Here is a 17674-nt window from a genome sequence, read left to right on the forward strand (position 1 = left end):
TGAAGATTAATATTTTTTAATGGAACCTTTAACCTTTATGACCAGTATGTAATTTTAAATAAATAGAAAACATAGAAGTGAAAAAAAAAAATTACAAGGTTTAAAAGTGCCAGCTTTCCCCCTTTTCCTTCAAAGATTTCATGATACAGAGAGTTACATACATGTGCCATTTCGGCTGAATTCAAAATAGTTTTATGCAAAGTAAAGCCAAAGTTATACTTCACTTCCCCACAGACACAACCCCCACACAGTAATCCAACCATTTCAGCAAACTTCTAGAAATTAGTGCTTTAGCTCTGTTACCCCTGCTCTGCCACACACATTATCATTGGCTCACAGTTGGCACAAACATGGAAAAGTCTGTTTTTAAAAAGTCAACAGAACACTTAAGTAATCACCACTGTTAAAATTATATTAAAAGTACATCTTGGGCTCAGGTTGATTCACCTTCAATATGATTTAAAATCACACCTAACTGTAAACAAAAGTGCACACACATGTCTATGCTGATCAGCACTGCCTCAGCCAGGCACTTTGAGGTGGTTGTCCCTGAGCTGGGCTGAAAACTCAGTTCTGCAAGTTTTACATTGCTACAACAGAGTGACCTCTTCAAAGAGAGCTCAATCCGTGGTTTCCTGTAGTCTTTTACAAAGAGGTCTCTCTGATTTGAAGCAGTGGTTGCAGCTATCTCAGGGGATGTTCAGAACAGCTTTGGTAATTGCCTGAGCTGTTTCACATCAAGAATGGTGCCAACAGAATTTATGCTATTTGATTGGTTTAACATTTCAAGAGTTGGAGTATGCAGATTTCCACGGAAGGCCCGAGTATCTCCTTCGTCTTTCCTGACGGGTTGTTCGGTGAATTCAACTCTCCCAGGTAACAATCTGGTTTTTGATTTTAAATCATTTAGGAACTGAAGTGAGTTTTCATCTGCTTGATCTGTTCTGGGAGGAAAAATTTCATTTGTAATATTTCTTAACACAGGGCTGTCTAATTCTGGTGGAGAAGCATTAGTAGTCAACTCTCTGCTGTGGCTTTTTAGGTGAATGGGAAGTCTTCCATCCATTCTTTTAGGTAATTCAGTCTGGTGGCTGAAGCTGTCCAACACAGGGGTACAGTTTTTTTCTGGCATGCTTTTGCTTTTGACAATGCCAAAATTGCCATCTTGAGCCTGCAGCTCCTCTTCATCTTCGCTGCTGTCATTGCCCTGTATCAGCCCATACCGCTTCATGTACTTCTTGGTTGCAAAAGACATATTGTTGGGTGAAATTAAACTCAGGCCCACCATGCTCTTGTCCACATTTGTTTGCAAGATGTCTTGGAAGGCAAAATCTCCGAGAGGATTTTGAGAGCGACTGAGAGACAGTTGGGATAACTGATTTTCACTGAGATACTTCAGTGCTATGGCGTTTGCTTCCATGCTCAGATCAACAACGTTGGGACACATGCTGACATTGGCAAGTGACATGGAATTTAATCCAGGCACCACTGCTTCAGGACTTATGCACGCCAAGATGCTGAAATAAAACATCAAAAAGTTAACCTTAGTATTACAGGAAAAGTGTCAATCTCCCAGTTTTGCTTATTGTACTGATTTCTCCTTTCTTCTGAACATAGCTCCATTGGGACTGAAATCATAACTGCACATACTGAAAACCTCACACCCACAGTAGCCAAACACTGTCAGAGGATGGATGATATTCCCTTCTTCAATACACAGTATTCTCATATGAGGAACCACCCATCTCTAGCAGGTTACAGAGCTGGTTTTGGTTTTCAAGCAAGTATGAGCTCTTGTTCTTTTTTCACCAGTGAATGTAACATTTTGTGTGTCTGACCCTACAACTGAATTCTACCATACAGCCCAAATTTTATAGCTCCAAATACAGCCCAAAGGACTGAGACCAAGAACATCTTTCCCAATGCATAGCAGTTCCAAGACTTTTACAGAAACTCTGACATAGCATCTCTTTCCAGAAGCCTAAAAGGTTTTAGTTTTTGAAATATCTTCAAATGGGAAACATCAATTTGTTCTGCTGCAGCAATTTCTTGTGTATATATACATACATATATATAAACACTATATGTATATATATGTATAGTGTTTGAGGACTGAAAGAACAAGCTCTGGTACACCAGTAATAGTTGTAAACTATTGCATTTAGTTCACACATCATATATTAGTTCACAAACCCAAGCTCCTCATATCAAGTAAGAATTAAGAGGCCTCCTATTTCACTGAGCACAAGTTCTGAAGTTTGCTCATGGAGAATAAACTGGCTCAGTACAACAACAACCACTTATCATGCTATGGAGCTGTACTGTTGTTTCCTTCTCTACTGAGCTGTAGCTCTTTTCTCAGAATTGTTTATCAGTCTTGAAAGTGGCAGAAGGAAGAACTCCACCCCACTCCCCAAGTTTGAAGAAAAAAACCCCAAGAGTTCCAGTTTTGCCTTATGGGTTCACATGTTAGCATGTTATTGACATTAAAAGAACACTGACAGACTACAGCCAGGAAGGTAGTCCAGAAATTCCAGAATAACACCCAATAAAACACAAGTCAAAAGGAGAGAAAAGAGGTTAGAAGCTCTATGACTGGAAACAGCTTTTGATTGAAGAGAAGATTTATTTGGAGGTAGTTAGATTTTTTTGTTTACATAACAGCTACACACTAGGATCAAGAAGACAATAAAGATGAAAGTGAAGCTGTACCAGGCAGTCAGCCTATGCCTACACAGCTATACAAGTAAATTCCTGTGCCTAAAAACCCTCCTTCAGAAGTTATTTCTCTGTTCCTTCCTCTGTTTTAACAAGGCTGTTTCCCTCCCCAGCACTTTTTCTACTTGAGGCACAGTACCCACAGTAACAAGCAATTAAGACAGAACCAGTTTTGATTAGATACCAAAGCCACAATAACGATTTCACATATACTGGTAAAGTGCAAGACAGGGGTTAAGTAGCAATGACAAAACACACAGTTGCTTAATGTTCAGTCTCCCAAGTTCAGAGTTGCTCTGGAATACTTGGACCAAAGAATTGCCCATAGCTTCCTTGCTAGTCCAAGGAATTGCATGCACAATGCTTTAAGAATCACCACATGCTCTAACAGCAAGAGCTACTTGTGTTATATTTAAATAATTTAAATTTTGCTAGCAGAGCTCTTAAACCTATCTGAAATGCCCAGAGCAGGAGCCAGCATTTCAGTTTTGCAGGAAATGTAGATCAAGGTGCAGCCAAATCCCAGTAGCCTGAATAGGGTCTTCTCTTGACTCACTGAGCTAAGCCCTCATTTTAAGTTGAATCTACACATTACTACTCAAAGCCAGCAGCATTTTACCTGGCATTCTCCACTTTGTGTGTATTTTCCCTTATACTGCCAGGTGAGTCCACTGTCACTCCAAGACTCCTCAGCTGTCTGAGTGTGGCACTAATGACACTCTCTTTGTCCACCCCTCCTGTGTCAGCCTCTGAAGCCACTTCTGCTCTATCATCAATATCCTGATACGTAGGACCATCATCAGTAACAAATCCTGATTTTAATGGCAAGTGATCTTGCTCTTCTGAGGTCTTTAAGAGGTTGTTTACTTGGCCCTGCAGAAAAAGGGAGCACATGGCAAAAACATCATGACATACAGGGACTGTCAAATACCAAAATCCTGACTTACACAACTTCAAATACAACTTGATGGATTAATAGCTTATTCTGACAAAGAAGGCAAATTCAGATACAGTTCAGATGCAATCACTTAAACTCACAGCAGTGTAGTCAAACACTGAACATCTTACACTTGAAGCTCTCTATAAGAGTCTGTTCTGAATTTAAACACATCACATACTGATATTCTTCAAGATTAAAATATCTGCCCTTTAAGGGACTTAAAGGTAAAATGCTGTGTTATTTTAAAGGCCACTAATTTGGGAACTTATCAGCTTATGTCCTTGAATTAAACAATTATTATTTATTAGATAGTAGAAAGTACTCCATATATGCATGAAAGAGAAAATAACCACTTAGACATTTTCAAAAAATTGAAGAACCACAAACTTGGAGCCTTCTGTAGAGCTCTATGTGAATTTGAAAACCACATGCAGCTTTCATTCATGCCCATACCACATCATAACTTCAGCAGGGTGCTGTTCTGACCGCTACATTCAGTGCAGAATATAAAATGTGCATAGGTTACCAGTAAGTCCTGGTAAAGCTTCTGCTCCTCTGAGGGCTGCAGAGGCAGCAGCGAGGTGGGTGGCTCCGAGCTCTGCTCACTTGTTACCACCACCTGGCTCCTGGCTCCCTCCGATGGCTCTTTCTGTAAAGACACACTGACACTTTCTTCCAAGGATGAACCACAAACAAGTGCTTGGGAAATGTTTTCAGTTCTGGAAGAGAACACCAAGATAGCTACATACTTCCTTGAAAAAGCAAAAGCATCATTATCATTACACATACTTTATATTTTTATGAACATCAGAAGAGAACAAGTACTGCAAACAGCTCCTAACGGGTTTTAGTTTTGCCTGCTGTTCGAGGCTTTGCTCTTTTCTGCAGTCACTTCCTCTCAAAAATCATTGGAGGAATGAGGAAATAGACTTCCAACAGTGCAACTGTAACAGCCTGACTAGATTTTCAAAAGGTGATTTGAAAAAGGTCAAAACTCAGGGACACTCTTATGACTTAAACCAAATGAAAGTTATTAACAATTTGGAACTTATATTTCAGCATTTCACTTATAAGCCTTCAGGAACAAGTATCTTCTGTATGCTCTGACACACGACTTATTCAAAAAGCTGCTTTTACCAAGGTACATAACTTATCATGGGATTCCTGTGGCAGTTTAAGAACTTCTCAGAGACAGTTCAAGTACACACATGCACACTGAGTATCACAAACTGATAACAAACACAGACAAAACAAACAAAAATAGTTGAAATATTTTTCAGCAAGAGATGTGAAAGAAGAGCTATAAAGGCTAAAAAGGGTAAACACTGAATGAGTTATAACACAATAGTCTGCACCCCCCTCAGCTGGTGTGTGCATTGCATAAGCCTTTGGAGACCAGACATATCAATACTACTATCATCCCAAGAAGATCCTCAAGCGACCCTCCTCCCCCTTCCTGTTTCTCCTGAGGAGACAAGTGTAAGATAAGGGAATTTCAGAACTCAACTGATCAATTGCCTGTGTTGAAAGCGATAAGATTTAAACCACGTGACATACCAGATAGTCAATGTAGGTTATCAGCTACTGTTACACCAGCAATTATTCACCACTCCCAAAAATGTTCCACTCATTCTCCTCAAAGAAATCTGGGTGATGCTCTATATCCTCACTAGAAGACACTTTACAGCTATTTTATCGGTTTATGAATCCAAGTTGAAGAGAACCTTAAGATGGCATTATCCTAAAACTGATGTTCATAAGATTGATCTGAATCCATGTTTCTGGTAGCAGAGTATGTCTGCAGACAGTACTTTAATCAAGGACTATGAGTAGTTAAGTTATAGCTCCATCACCATCATTTTTCCCAATGAGTATTTTAGGAACCTAATTTAACTGGAAGGGTATTCCCCCTCCTTTGGCTTTCTAAGCTTAGGCAATATTAGATCACTAAAGTGCTAAATTGTTGAGCTATTCCTACATAGAAACAGCATCCATATAGATAATTAAAATAATTTTAAAACCACTTCCCAAATTAGTCTGAGATTAGTCATTGCACTAAAAAGAAACTGAGCTTAAAAATAATTGAATTAACAGCAGTGAAGTCAGTATCTGCATGCACCACACACAAAGTAACCAGGAATAAAATAAAGAGAAATTCAGGGAACATAATCATAATCATAAACTCCTCATCCCAAGCCCCCTCAGAATGGGAAGGGTTCTGAATGCTGACAAGGAAAAGCCACTGTAAGGAAACAACTGAGTACAGCAGCACCTCTTTTCCAGTCAGGGTTTGAGGTAAGAAAAGAATGCTGCCAGCACAGTGCATGCTTTTGCAAGTTACAGGTTTTTGCCATCATCTGCTGCTGATAGCTAGGTGAGCTAAACCTGCACAACTGATAAATGCAGACTCCAAAGGCAGCTGTGTTTTGGTGAGCTGTACAATTCAAAGCATAATTAAAAAAAATAAAGAAAGGAGAGAACACAACAGCTGAAGTCAGACTATTTATAACTCCCAAAGAAAAAAATATTACAGAAGTAATAACTTACATAAGGCAGTTCAGCACATTATGTGAGCACAGGGTGTTTCTGTTACTTACTGGGGAGTGTTCTGATTAGTTCCTTCTTCCACAAGGCGAATACTCTCTACAAAGCTGGGCATGTCCACCACCCTTAAGGAAGAAGCAATACTTGTATTACTTGCATCTTGTTCAGCATTAATTGAAATGCGTATGTCCTCCTTAGAAATTTCTCCATCTTCCTTTTTCCCTTGTTGTATGGAGTTGTCTTGTTTTTCTGAGGCTGTATTCCAAAATAAACTAGCACCTAGAACAAAATTAGAGATTTAACTATTTAGGAAGAGTCATTACTGTCTTCTGAGACCTTTTGGCTTTGTATAGCTAGAGGAATTAGAGGAATAATTTTCTCCCATTCATGTTTCTTTTACCATTTCAAAAGTAATTTACAGTGTAAATCAGCTAAAAGTTGCCAAAACATTGTTCAAGTCCTAGTTTCTTCCAAAGTATACTTGATGAAAATAAATTATTGTATTAAATCATATTAATGCATTGACCTTGAGCCTGTTTCAAAGTCTACTCCAGACTAACCACAACATTTCCATGGATTTAATAGGAAGCAATATGTTAATATGCAGCTGTACAGATACAGCTGCATAACTTGCCTAAATTAAAGCAAATACAATCTCCTCTTCATGCACAATTCACAAATAACATCAATAATATATTTATTGGAATATCATATGGCACAGAAATTATTACTTTTCAAAACAGTGTACTAAAAAAAAAAAAAGTGGAGTTATGTTTCAACAAGACACTACTTTAAATAGAACACCTTTCTAAAGCAATTGGAAAAGTAATTCTTTCAGTGATGGCAATCAAAGCCAAAAGTAACTCCAGCCTAAACTTGGTGCATGTTTGCACAGCTTCAGCATTTCTGCAAAACATTTCCTCCATGCCCAAACAAACCACAGAAACATCCAGAAAAAGTGGTGCCAGTCTGTTTTAAAAGAAGGAAGCGTTACCTGTGCTCACAGCAACGCTCACACTTTTCCTCTTGTGTGATCTCGGTGAGGTCTGTGTTTCCATGGAAACAAGGTCCCCTGGCTTCTCCGGCTGCATAGCCTGGCTGGCTGCTGCTGCCTCCGAGGAACCCGCCTGGCGAGCCTGTGCTTCCAGTAAGCGTTGGATCTGTAACAGTCATCACAAAGTTAGGATCTGCACAATAAAATATAAGCTATAATAGGCAAAAGTGAATTAATTGGGTTCTGCTAAGATCTGGATTCAAATGCAGGCTGTGCTGCCACAGCGGTCTGAACACCTTCCAGCTCTCAGCAGTGCGCACAGCGTAAATCAAAACACCAATTTTAATGTTGGCAGAGCTAGCAAAGATCTTTGAGCACACTGGCAGAGGCAGCACCAAGACAACTTGGGTAAAGCCTATTTGCACCACACTTGCTGGAAGTATTCCTTCCCTTTCATTCACATACAAAGCCTATTAACCGACTTACCAGCCAAGCATTTATATGCCAACTGTCCCTACACTAACTTTGTATTAATTACAAAGCTAAGCAATTAAATGATAAAATTAAGGTTGCCAGGCAATCTTCTCTCTAGGATTTTCATCCACTCTGTTCACCGATTAGTTTGCAGCTCCAGGGAGAAATACAGAAACAGTGAAGGCTGCAGTAAGGAGGGGTTTTTCCCTCACACACAGCCCATACTTTGGGACCTTGACTTTACATACAGGAACTACACCAAAACCAAATTCCAGCTGCAATTTTCTACATCAAGTATTGCAAACTTTCCTGTTTGTATTACTCATCACCAGCAGCAAAATTTAAACTCTGTCTCTTTAGCCTCAAATCATACCCTGCAAAATACAGGGCCAGCAGGTTGATCAAGGGGCTGGTATTTTGAAGAAACTTAACCTGGTGAGGCAACAGAACACAGCAAGACCTCCAAAGTCTAGTTTTCTAGCACAGCAAAGACCTGATAAATCAGGAATCGATGCAGACAGTTGAAGTTTTCAAAGCAACAGCTCAGAGAGCTGCAGGTTTGAAGGCAGAAAAAGCAATGTATGAGAACATTCTGTGCTTCATCTGTATGTTTACAGTAATTCCAAAGCCTAAAGCCTATGCAACATTTTTTTTTCTTTTTTTTACACAGACAAGCATATAAGTAGAAAAGCATTTATACAGAAAGTGCATCAGTTTGTATTGCAAACAGTCAGCTAAAAAGAAACCTTCATGCTATGGAACTACCACAAAATTAACTGCAAAATTTAATGAGACGTAAGTCAAATAATTTTTAAATGGACACCAATTGGTACAGCTAATTGAGTCCCCTTTCCATGTCCAGACTGCAGCTGGTATGACAGGCTCCCTTGTTCCAACACAGATAGACAACAATTAATTTAATTCCTTTGGCAGGGGAACTATCAAAGCATGATCACAGAGAGGGCAGAGGAGAAAGCTGCCATTTCCACAAACCTGAGCTTGAAGTAATTTGAGTTGTCTGTCCTGCTCGGTAAGAAGCCGGTATGCATCTGGAGATAATCCCATCATTCCATTATCTGATGCTGCTGCAGGAGCAGGCGAGTGCAGGCATGGGGAGTGGGCCGCACAGCACTGCGGACTCGAGGGGCTCACACTCGATGGCATCCTTACTCCAGGTGATAAGCCACTGTCAAGAGAACAGCTCCCTGTTTTCCCAGGATATCTCATGTTTATAGGGCTGCTTGTGGTATATCCTGGGTTGCAGCAAACATTTGGGCAAATTATATTCTGATGGAACATTGCACAAGGATTTTGCTGAGCCATCTCCGATTGGATCTCCGCTCCATGTTTGGGGCTCATTTTACCAATTCCTTGCCATGAGTTTATGGGATTATACTGGAGAGAAGAAGGACACTGACAGCTGCATGCTGGACAGGAAGGTGGAACCTGAACTGGCACCTGCAGGTCTGGTGGTTGTCTGCAGCTCTGTGTTGACAAAGCAGAGTTGTGCAGGACTGGCTGTGTAACAGCAGGAAGCTTGGAACCAGATATTGACGTTCTCCGAACTGGAGGCTCTCCCTGTGGTGTGACACTTTCAGGATTTAATACAAGTTTCTCCAGTGGTTTTCTGGGGTGGTGCACAGATGTATCTGGGGAAGGCCCACTACAAGGGGTTGAAGGAGAAGATGATCCTGAACTCTTCCTTGATTGAGGGGAAGTCTTCTTACACTGCACCTGCTGCTGTAGTAGAGCTTGATTTCCTCTACAAGGCATTGTAGCTGGAATTTTCTGGTGTATAGGATTTGGTAATTGTCTCAAAGAGGAATCTCCCATATTAGCAGGAGAGTTCTGCCTATCTTCAGAGTGCTGGCTGGGGTGACATGTAGATCTCATGCACCACTTCTTTTTAATAGGCTGATTCGGCACTGGGGGTGGACTTTTAGCACTTGAAGTCCCCAGAGGCTTAGATGATTGCCCTGATTCTATGAAACTCCCATCCAAAATAAGCGACAGCTCTGGCACTGAAGGAAAAATTCTGGTAACCTGAAGGTACAATTACACACACATATGATAATTTTAAAACATTGTCTACTCTCTGAATGCAGAATTTCCTCAAAGAAAATGTTTTTATTTAAAATCAATACATGCTGATTATCAACTCCAAGCCAACCACATGTTAAACACATTCCTAAAAAGACTGGAGAATCCAGAAAAAGCAGCAATATCCCTAGGATCATTCTGAAAGGAAAACTGCTTTCATATATATAGTGTAATGACCATGTCTGCCAAATGAATGCTCCATGTCATTTGGAAGTACATTTCAGAATATGGATATTCCCCTACTAGAGGTGGACCCTCTTACTATTCTTAGATCCAGGAGACAGCTTCAATAGAACATATTTTATAGACAATTATCACATCTTTCTAGACTAGTGCTGTACAAGGGCTGGTATTTATATTTGTACATACTTCAGTAAAAAAAGGACAGAGCAGCAGATCTTTTGGGTAAATGAAATAAGAAAACACAAGAGCTTGCTGTCTGTGTTTTAGACACTACAGCTCTTCTATCCAACAACACTGAGACCTCTAATACCCTCTATGTTCTGAAATCATAGGAATCACAGGAATCAAAGTGTCTAGAATCCTTGAAAAATGGCAGGTTAACTAGAGAAGTTAACTAGAGAAATGAACTCTTGGTTCATTTCTTCAATTCTGTTTTCCCCTGCTAGCACTCTGAGAGAGAAGCTTTACACTCCCCAGTTCCCTTACAATGAGTTTTACTGCTCTAAGCATCACATCTGAGCTACCTGGAGCAACTATTTATGTAGTTACCTGTTGACTCACTGGATGAGGACTTGGAATTGGTCTGGGGGATAAATCCTCATCTTCCACACCAGAGTCATGATCACTTGCTGACAGCTTGCTGGGTGAAGAGCCTTGGGGAGAACTAAAACCAAAATAAATCAAAGTAAAAATGTTTGGTTGTCAGATTAGGCAGCGGTAACACAACACTTCATGTTTTTTAATGTGTCATATACAGTGCATCATTTTTCTAAGAAGCAGCTGCTATTCATCTTCTCCCTGGTTAGCAGCAAACAGTTCTAAGATGAAACAATGAATATACAAATGCTGGTTTTGGGCAAGAACATACAAATCCTTCCTCCCCACAGCATCACACAAACACGCCTTTTAAGTGTCACTTTCCAACAGCAAAGCACTGGTTTGTAGTAAAAAGATAGGAGGTGCTACAGTAAAGATTTTAATATTGTTTAAAGGAAAATAAAGGCTATTTTCTAGTCATATATAAAAATTTGATGGATAAGCCAGGTTCTCAAAAATGACTAAGTTTCAACCTATCCAGGTCTTGGAGCTCTGAAAAGTGGGAAGAAAAAAAGGAATTTTTTCTGACTTAAGTATATTTGAATTAGAGATTTGCTTCAAAGGACAGATCTCACTTAAAGCTTAATAGAGCAAACTAAGCCTCATCAGCGAGGAAGCCTTTTTAGAAACATCCACTGTATAAATTAAAACCCCCAGTACCCAGTTGGCTTTTTTGGAATAGAGTCAGCTTGACCACCTTAGTTGAAAAATATTAACTCTAGGAATAAACAAAAGCACATACAGATTTTAATGCAAGAGAATGTATGCACAGCTAAACTGACACATAGCACAGAACAGATCAAAAACCTCATCCAATAAATATTTCACTTTTGCATATAAATGGCATCTGAGAGATTTACCTTTTGATTGGAAGTTTCTTGCAAATTCTGCTGAAGAACTCAGTTTCTGCATTTTGGTTTTCTGCACTCAACTCAAACTGCATAGGGCTTTTGTCTGATGATTCAACATTCTGGAATGAAATGATTCATATTTGTGAAGCACAAAACCTTCAAACTTCCAGTCATTGAAGTACTACTCCCAAAGAAACAGCTTTAAGGACATTTATATGATTATTTGCTGCTTGTCCTCTATTTTCAAATTTTTCACCACTACAAGGAAGCAGGCAACCTCCCTTCCTGTTGAGCACTGTTCCCCTGCAAAGTAGTTGGGCTAATTATAGTCATGAGCAGATGCTTCCTCACTGTAACTGCTCAGATACTCCTCCAGGACTGCCACCACTACAGGAAACAGCAAATGTTCCTGTACTGTTCTACACACCACAGCTGGGCAACTCCTGGAGACAACAGAAGTGAGCTTCTGTGGAAAGACCATCTTCAGAAAGCCAAGTTGTTCCTAGGCTAAAGGTAGAAGATGGCCTGAACAAGGAAATTCAGTTGGGAAGAGAACTGAGTACACAGCATGGCACCCACATTACACTCACTGCTTCTCTGACAGAGCATAGCAGCATCTACTGAACAAATTAACAAGACAGCTTCAGGTTCTGCACAAGCCTAGGAAAACAGGAACTAAGGAATTCTAGGAACTAAGAATTCCTAGAACTTCCTCAAACCTTAGTAGTCATCTTCCAGACTTGTACCATCATATTCTTTCAGAGAGTTACTCTGCACAAAGATGAAATTTGCCATTGATGAAACTGTGATAAAATTGGTAACCTCTGAATTCCTTTCTGCATTCAACTTCAAGCAAAGCATGACACGCAGCTTTGCTCTCCAGCAAGCATCACCCAGAGCAGGCATTAGATGTGGCCAAGGTGAACACAGCACACCAGAGTAACAAATGCTGTAGGAAGTCTGAGTCTCTGCTCATAAGGCCAGAAGGTCACTAGCAGGAAGGAACACCAATCAAGTACAACACAGCACAGTATACTTAAAAGACAGAGCCTTAATGCTATTAGAAAAGTGAGCAGTGCTAACTTTGGAAGTAATTTCTCAGTTTGAGGGACAAACAATTTACAGTAGTCCCTAGGAAAAAGCAACTGTATAGAACTACATCATGTTCAAACACTGCAGATCCATTTGGATCACATCATAATGACTCTTTTAAGGCAAATTTTGAAGTACCATGATGCAGGAGGAAAGCAAGACACTTACTTTGAAGAGGTGAACTGTTTCATGACAAGTTAGGATCTGAAACCCCAGCTCAGTCTGCCCACTGCATGGAACACATTCATAAAATTCCGGTTCCTTGTGTGTCAATGAATAAAGCACAATAAGAAAACTCCCAGATTCTGAAAAAACTCTAAATTAGAAGAAAAACAAACCTTTAAACAACTTAAACATGAAGAAGGCCCTTAGATTTCTAATACAGTGAGCAAATTTTCCCACAATTTAGCAAACTGGTGAATCACAGCATTCTGAGTGGTGCTGAGCTATAGATAGTGGAGATGGATTTATGACTGTAGCCACATTCAAGATCAAAGAAAAGCAGAGAAGTTGGAATAATCCATCCCCTTTGTATTTCAAACTTCTACAATCACTTAGAACTTTAAATGAATGTCAGGAAGAGCTCAAACATAACACAGAAGAAAACATCTGTAAGAAGATACTGTATTTTATTTTCTTTTTAGTTTTCAGTTGAAGATGCATTATAAAGACACTTAGTGACTTGGCTATCCCTAAACATTCAAAAAACATTCATTAGCAAAAAGATGTTTTTTTAAGGAAAATGATATTGCAAGTTTTTTTTCTACAAGTTGAGTATAGAGAGTAACAATAATCAGCATTTAACACAAGTTCAAGGATAATGACAACAATATGTGTTTCCAGGAAAAGGTATCACTACTTTCAGAACAGCTTTTCTTTTTATAGTACTTGAAACATGCTTTTTTGTGGGGTTATTTGTTTGCTTTTTCATTTAATAATATGTGATAGAAAAAGCAGTAGAAACAGGATGCCTAAAAAACACATTCATGCAACTTCATAATTACAATAACAGCTTAATGAGTTAAAAATGTATGATGCACAGATTAAGCAGTTAGCAGCAGGGGTTAATGCTGTTTGCATGGTTCATCAAATCTCCCTAATCCACTTCCACGATGGCATCAGTGAAAGTTAATGAGAGTCAAGCATCCAACTTGGCTATCTAATAATCTAATTGGTCTCTTATCTGTGTTTAGACATATTTCAGTTGTTAAGGGAAAGAAGTCTATTTTGTAATTACAGACATCTGTAATTCAAACCAAACGTGGCAAATGTTAAATTTCATAATTTAAAAACAAGTGTGGTCAATCAGAAGTGCTTATGCATACAACACATTTTAGAACCTCAACCTGAGGTGCAGTTTCAAACTATAAACACCTGAACTCTCTCCCAGCTCCATACAAAGAGAACACGGCAAATGTTATAAGTGAAAAGATGCAGACAATGAGGAATGATTGTCCACTAATATCACAATGAAAAAACACCTCAGAATGCAAAGAGTCTTAAATCTGAACATTTAACAGGAAGTCTTAACAGGACACCATAAGCTGCCAATCCAAATGCTTCAATATGTTGGTCAGGCACAATCAGGAAGAAAACTTAGCTCAAAGAAAATACCCCTAAGAAAAGTTCAAAACCAAAACCCCACCACTGTTCAAACTACTGTTTCCTGCTTGCGGCTTCTTATTTAAACTAAAATGCAGTGACCTTAATGATATTAATGTTTACCCTCTTCTGACTTTGAGATATGAGCTCCGCTTTCCAACATTTCAGCCACAGAAAACTTTTGTGCAGAAGCCAAAACCAAAAAGAACGCTTAAACCAGACAGCCTTACTTCTATGCAACATATAAATCACAGAATTTCCTCAAATATCTTAGAGCAGAGCCCATGCTGTCATGCATTTCTGTGGAACATTTTTTTAAGCAGCCAATAGCTTCTATGTTTTACCTATAAAAGTGACTTGCCTTTCCTGAATTGAAGAACTGAACAAATACCGCAAGCAACAGGCCCAGACTTGAGGACTACAGATATGTGTAACTCCACTCAGCCAACTAGAAGTAAGACAAAAAATCTAATTAGAGACAGTTCTGTTACCAAATTTTTGCGGTTTATCCCTCAGATACATCTCAAATCTGTGTGTGCATTAATCTGGACAAACACTTACACTCCAACTAAAGGCAGAGCATAAGCCTTGGGATCAGACTCAAGCAGCAAAAGCAATTTCCGTGTTTGGTCCATAGTAAGGTAGCTGAAAGAAAACAAAAGTTGGGTTTTTTAGTATTTTGGAAGGCAGTTTTTCAGAAAAAAAATCCTGAAGAGACAAGTACAAGTTTAGAAAATACCGCAAGAAAAGAAATTTAGGGAAAATAAAACAAAAAATCAAAACTACCCTTATTCCACACACTTAACAGCAACTCCCCAGCTTTCCAGCAATTCCCTGCATATCAAAGAGTTATTATTGACAAAAATGATTTAGTACTATTTGTAGTATTTTAGTGAATACTAGAATTAGTGTTCATAACAAATCCTGAAGTACAAGTCATGTCAAATTTGAAGAGTAACTTTCAGAGAGGCATTCATAATGACCCTGTCCAAATAAAATAACATTCAGTTGCTTTAAATTATTTCCCTGATCTATCCTTAGTTCATCCTACTAAATTTGTTGCCACTCAGAATGATGACTCCCCAATACCATCTCAGAAGCACAATTAACAAAAAAAAAAGCTTTGCATTCACCTGATTTTCATTGTAGGACAAGCACTAATAATGTTTACAAAGCTGGAAGCTGTTTATATTTATTATGTCAACTAGAGGTTAGTTAACTCCTGCCCCAGTAGGTAGATCCTTACACTGAAACCAAAAGCAAGAACTCCTACTTTTGCTCCACCCCATTTCTTGTTTTTTGTTCATAACTTTTAATACATTTCCAAGGCCAGAAGACATGCCATTTTAATGCCAGTTATTTTACTAAAAGGCAAAATACAGTTGAGGTCTCTCCTACCCACCTCATTTAGAAAAGGCAAGAAACTGACAGGCAACTTTGACAGCTTTAGCCTCACCCTTTACTTACCCACATTTGTAAGTTCCTTGAACTTGTGCAATATTCATAGGACTGTTCAAATTTCTTGCTAGGGCTGTTGGAATAATTGGGACAGACTTCACAGGGGTGTATTCCAAAATATTCGCCAGAGTAAGAGAAGCCCAGTGGAAATTAAAGTACAGAGTATCCAGGTTTTCTGTGAAAACAATGTGAGCTCTAACAGTGAGCAGTTTAGAAAGATCCAGAGATTCTTTACTGCACAGACTCTGCCACAGACCCTAGAAGGAAAAAAAAAAAGAGTTAAATACACCAAATTATTTTCATATGATTACCATGATTTAAGATGTATGACACTGGGAACTCAAATCATTGATCACAGCTACTATTGCAGTAGGTACTACACAAAAAGCCATTAACCCAGGTCTCCAAAGGTCACTGCTCTACTGAATATAATGAATAATGCAGAATACACTTGAAAATTAGCTGTGTACACCTTAGCAATGTTTCATGATGCATTAGAAAACGTGGGGTTACTTCAATTATATGAAAATTAATATAACAGACAACTAAAGGGCTCAAGCTAATTTGTCAAAGTTTTCTTTCTTGTATTCAAGAAATATGTAATTTAACATCTGGATATATTACAATGGGACAGATCAGATCTGAAGCAGGCTTAATCAGTATAAAAGATACACTACAACAACTACAGGAAAAAGTCTACAGGAATGGAAAGCGTATTTAGTAGATTACATGTCTACAGCAGAGCACACACTTCAGCTATGGCTGCTAACCTGCATAGGGCTTTATACGTTTTTGGGCGGGCCACTTGCCTAGCAACACCTCAACAAGTGCCTAAACATTGCAACTGATTAATGACAACTTTGAGGGAGAAAAAGATAAATAAGCTGTTTTCTTCTGTTTAAATAAGTTTCCTGCAATTGCTTTTGTTTTGCTGGTTTTGGTGGTTAGACCAGCTGAAAAACTTCACTCAGCAAGATTTTTCATCCAGGATTTAAGACTGTGATCCTTAAACACCGGTGAGGATTAACTGATTTCAACTGTTCCAAATACGCTTTCCAATGACACTCATGCAGCTCATTTCACACAATTAACTACATAGTCTTGCTTCAGCCATAGCCTTGCTGTGCTGGAATCAAGCTCTGTGCACGTCCAGTGTCCTGCCTGGCATACAGTTCACTGCTTAAGAGACCCAAAAGCTGCTAAGAGCTGCTTACCTTGAAAGCCAAGCTGATATCATCAACACTGTGCACTATTATATTATCTGAACAAGGTCCCCAGGCATTAACTGTACATGGAATCAGAAAGTCTCCAGGAAGGGCTGCAGTTGGAATTTTGCCCGATCCACCAGCAACCTCTCGGCCAGGATCAAAGCGATCTATTGTTAGCGTTATGCCTTCCCCATCTTCAAAATAAATAAATAAATTAAGTTAGAGTCCAAGAGCAACAACTCAGGCTGCTTAGCAGCTTACTCAACCTGTCTACCTCAGCAGCAATGCTGCTTGTCTACCTCATGTTTAGAATTACCTTCATCTACTGCCAGGGTCCCAAGCAAAAAACAGGAAAATGATTTCTTTTCATTCTGCTTAGCATGGCGATAGGCAAGCCGCAAGGTTTTCTCCACCAGAGATAGTTTGGGGTTTCTAAAAATAAACAATATGCAAGTTTAAGCCACAAATTATTTTTAATGATTGTTTTTAAGAAGTATCACTTATTCATATGGGAAGAAAACATAATAAAATTAAGTTACTTTAGAGTGAAGCACCTTCAAGCCACTGGACTGTTACACAAAGGAAAGGAACGGAAACTGAAATCTTTCCAGTGAAAATCCCTATATGCTTATAACAAACACACTGCTTCCTTTTCCTTTGCACCTTGTCATAGGACAGAATCACAAGACAAAATGAGGCTTTGCATCACACAACCCATAATTTAATTTAACCCTTAGCTTCCCCAAAAAGGTTACTGATACCTGTAATAGGTGACATGTGCGCCAATGACATCGCCCATGGGGATGGGGTCCCAAAGTGCACACCTAGACAGAGGGAAACTGAAAGGGACCATCCTTTTGTGAACAAATCTGGGAAAATCACAGAGATTTAAAAAAAAATTAAAATATTATGG

At 39.1% G+C, this 17674-nt stretch overlaps 1 protein-coding gene across 4 annotated transcripts in view; it reads right to left on the reverse strand.

Moving 5' to 3' along the window:
- The window catches only part of STIL (STIL centriolar assembly protein), a 19066-nt gene continuing 1392 nt past the window's right edge, over nt 1–17674 (reverse strand). For 2 of the 4 annotated variants that reach the window (XM_023932463.2, XM_023932464.2), the window contains exons 2-16: nt 17523–17630; nt 17078–17193; nt 16768–16955; nt 15563–15810; nt 14657–14740; nt 14457–14543; nt 12662–12809; nt 11411–11520; nt 10503–10617; nt 8664–9713; nt 7197–7362; nt 6256–6481; nt 4185–4377; nt 3338–3591; nt 1–1517 (exon numbers count right to left, since the gene is read on the reverse strand). In XM_023932463.2, the coding sequence (XP_023788231.2) occupies nt 701–1517; nt 3338–3591; nt 4185–4377; nt 6256–6481; nt 7197–7362; nt 8664–9713; nt 10503–10617; nt 11411–11520; nt 12662–12809; nt 14457–14543; nt 14657–14740; nt 15563–15810; nt 16768–16955; nt 17078–17193; nt 17523–17614 (3894 nt within the window). In that variant the 5' untranslated portion in view covers nt 17615–17630 and the 3' untranslated portion in view covers nt 1–700. The remainder of the gene's footprint in view (nt 1518–3337; nt 3592–4184; nt 4378–6255; nt 6482–7196; nt 7363–8663; nt 9714–10502; nt 10618–11410; nt 11521–12661; nt 12810–14456; nt 14544–14656; nt 14741–15562; nt 15811–16767; nt 16956–17077; nt 17194–17522; nt 17631–17674) is intronic. The other 2 variants (XM_086841859.1, XM_086841860.1) reach the window with 1 other exon arrangement.

The sequence above is a fragment of the Cyanistes caeruleus genome, chromosome 9, assembly GCF_971803275.1.
Source record: "Cyanistes caeruleus chromosome 9, bCyaCae1.hap1.1, whole genome shotgun sequence".
NCBI classification, from domain to species: domain Eukaryota; kingdom Metazoa; phylum Chordata; class Aves; order Passeriformes; family Paridae; genus Cyanistes; species Cyanistes caeruleus.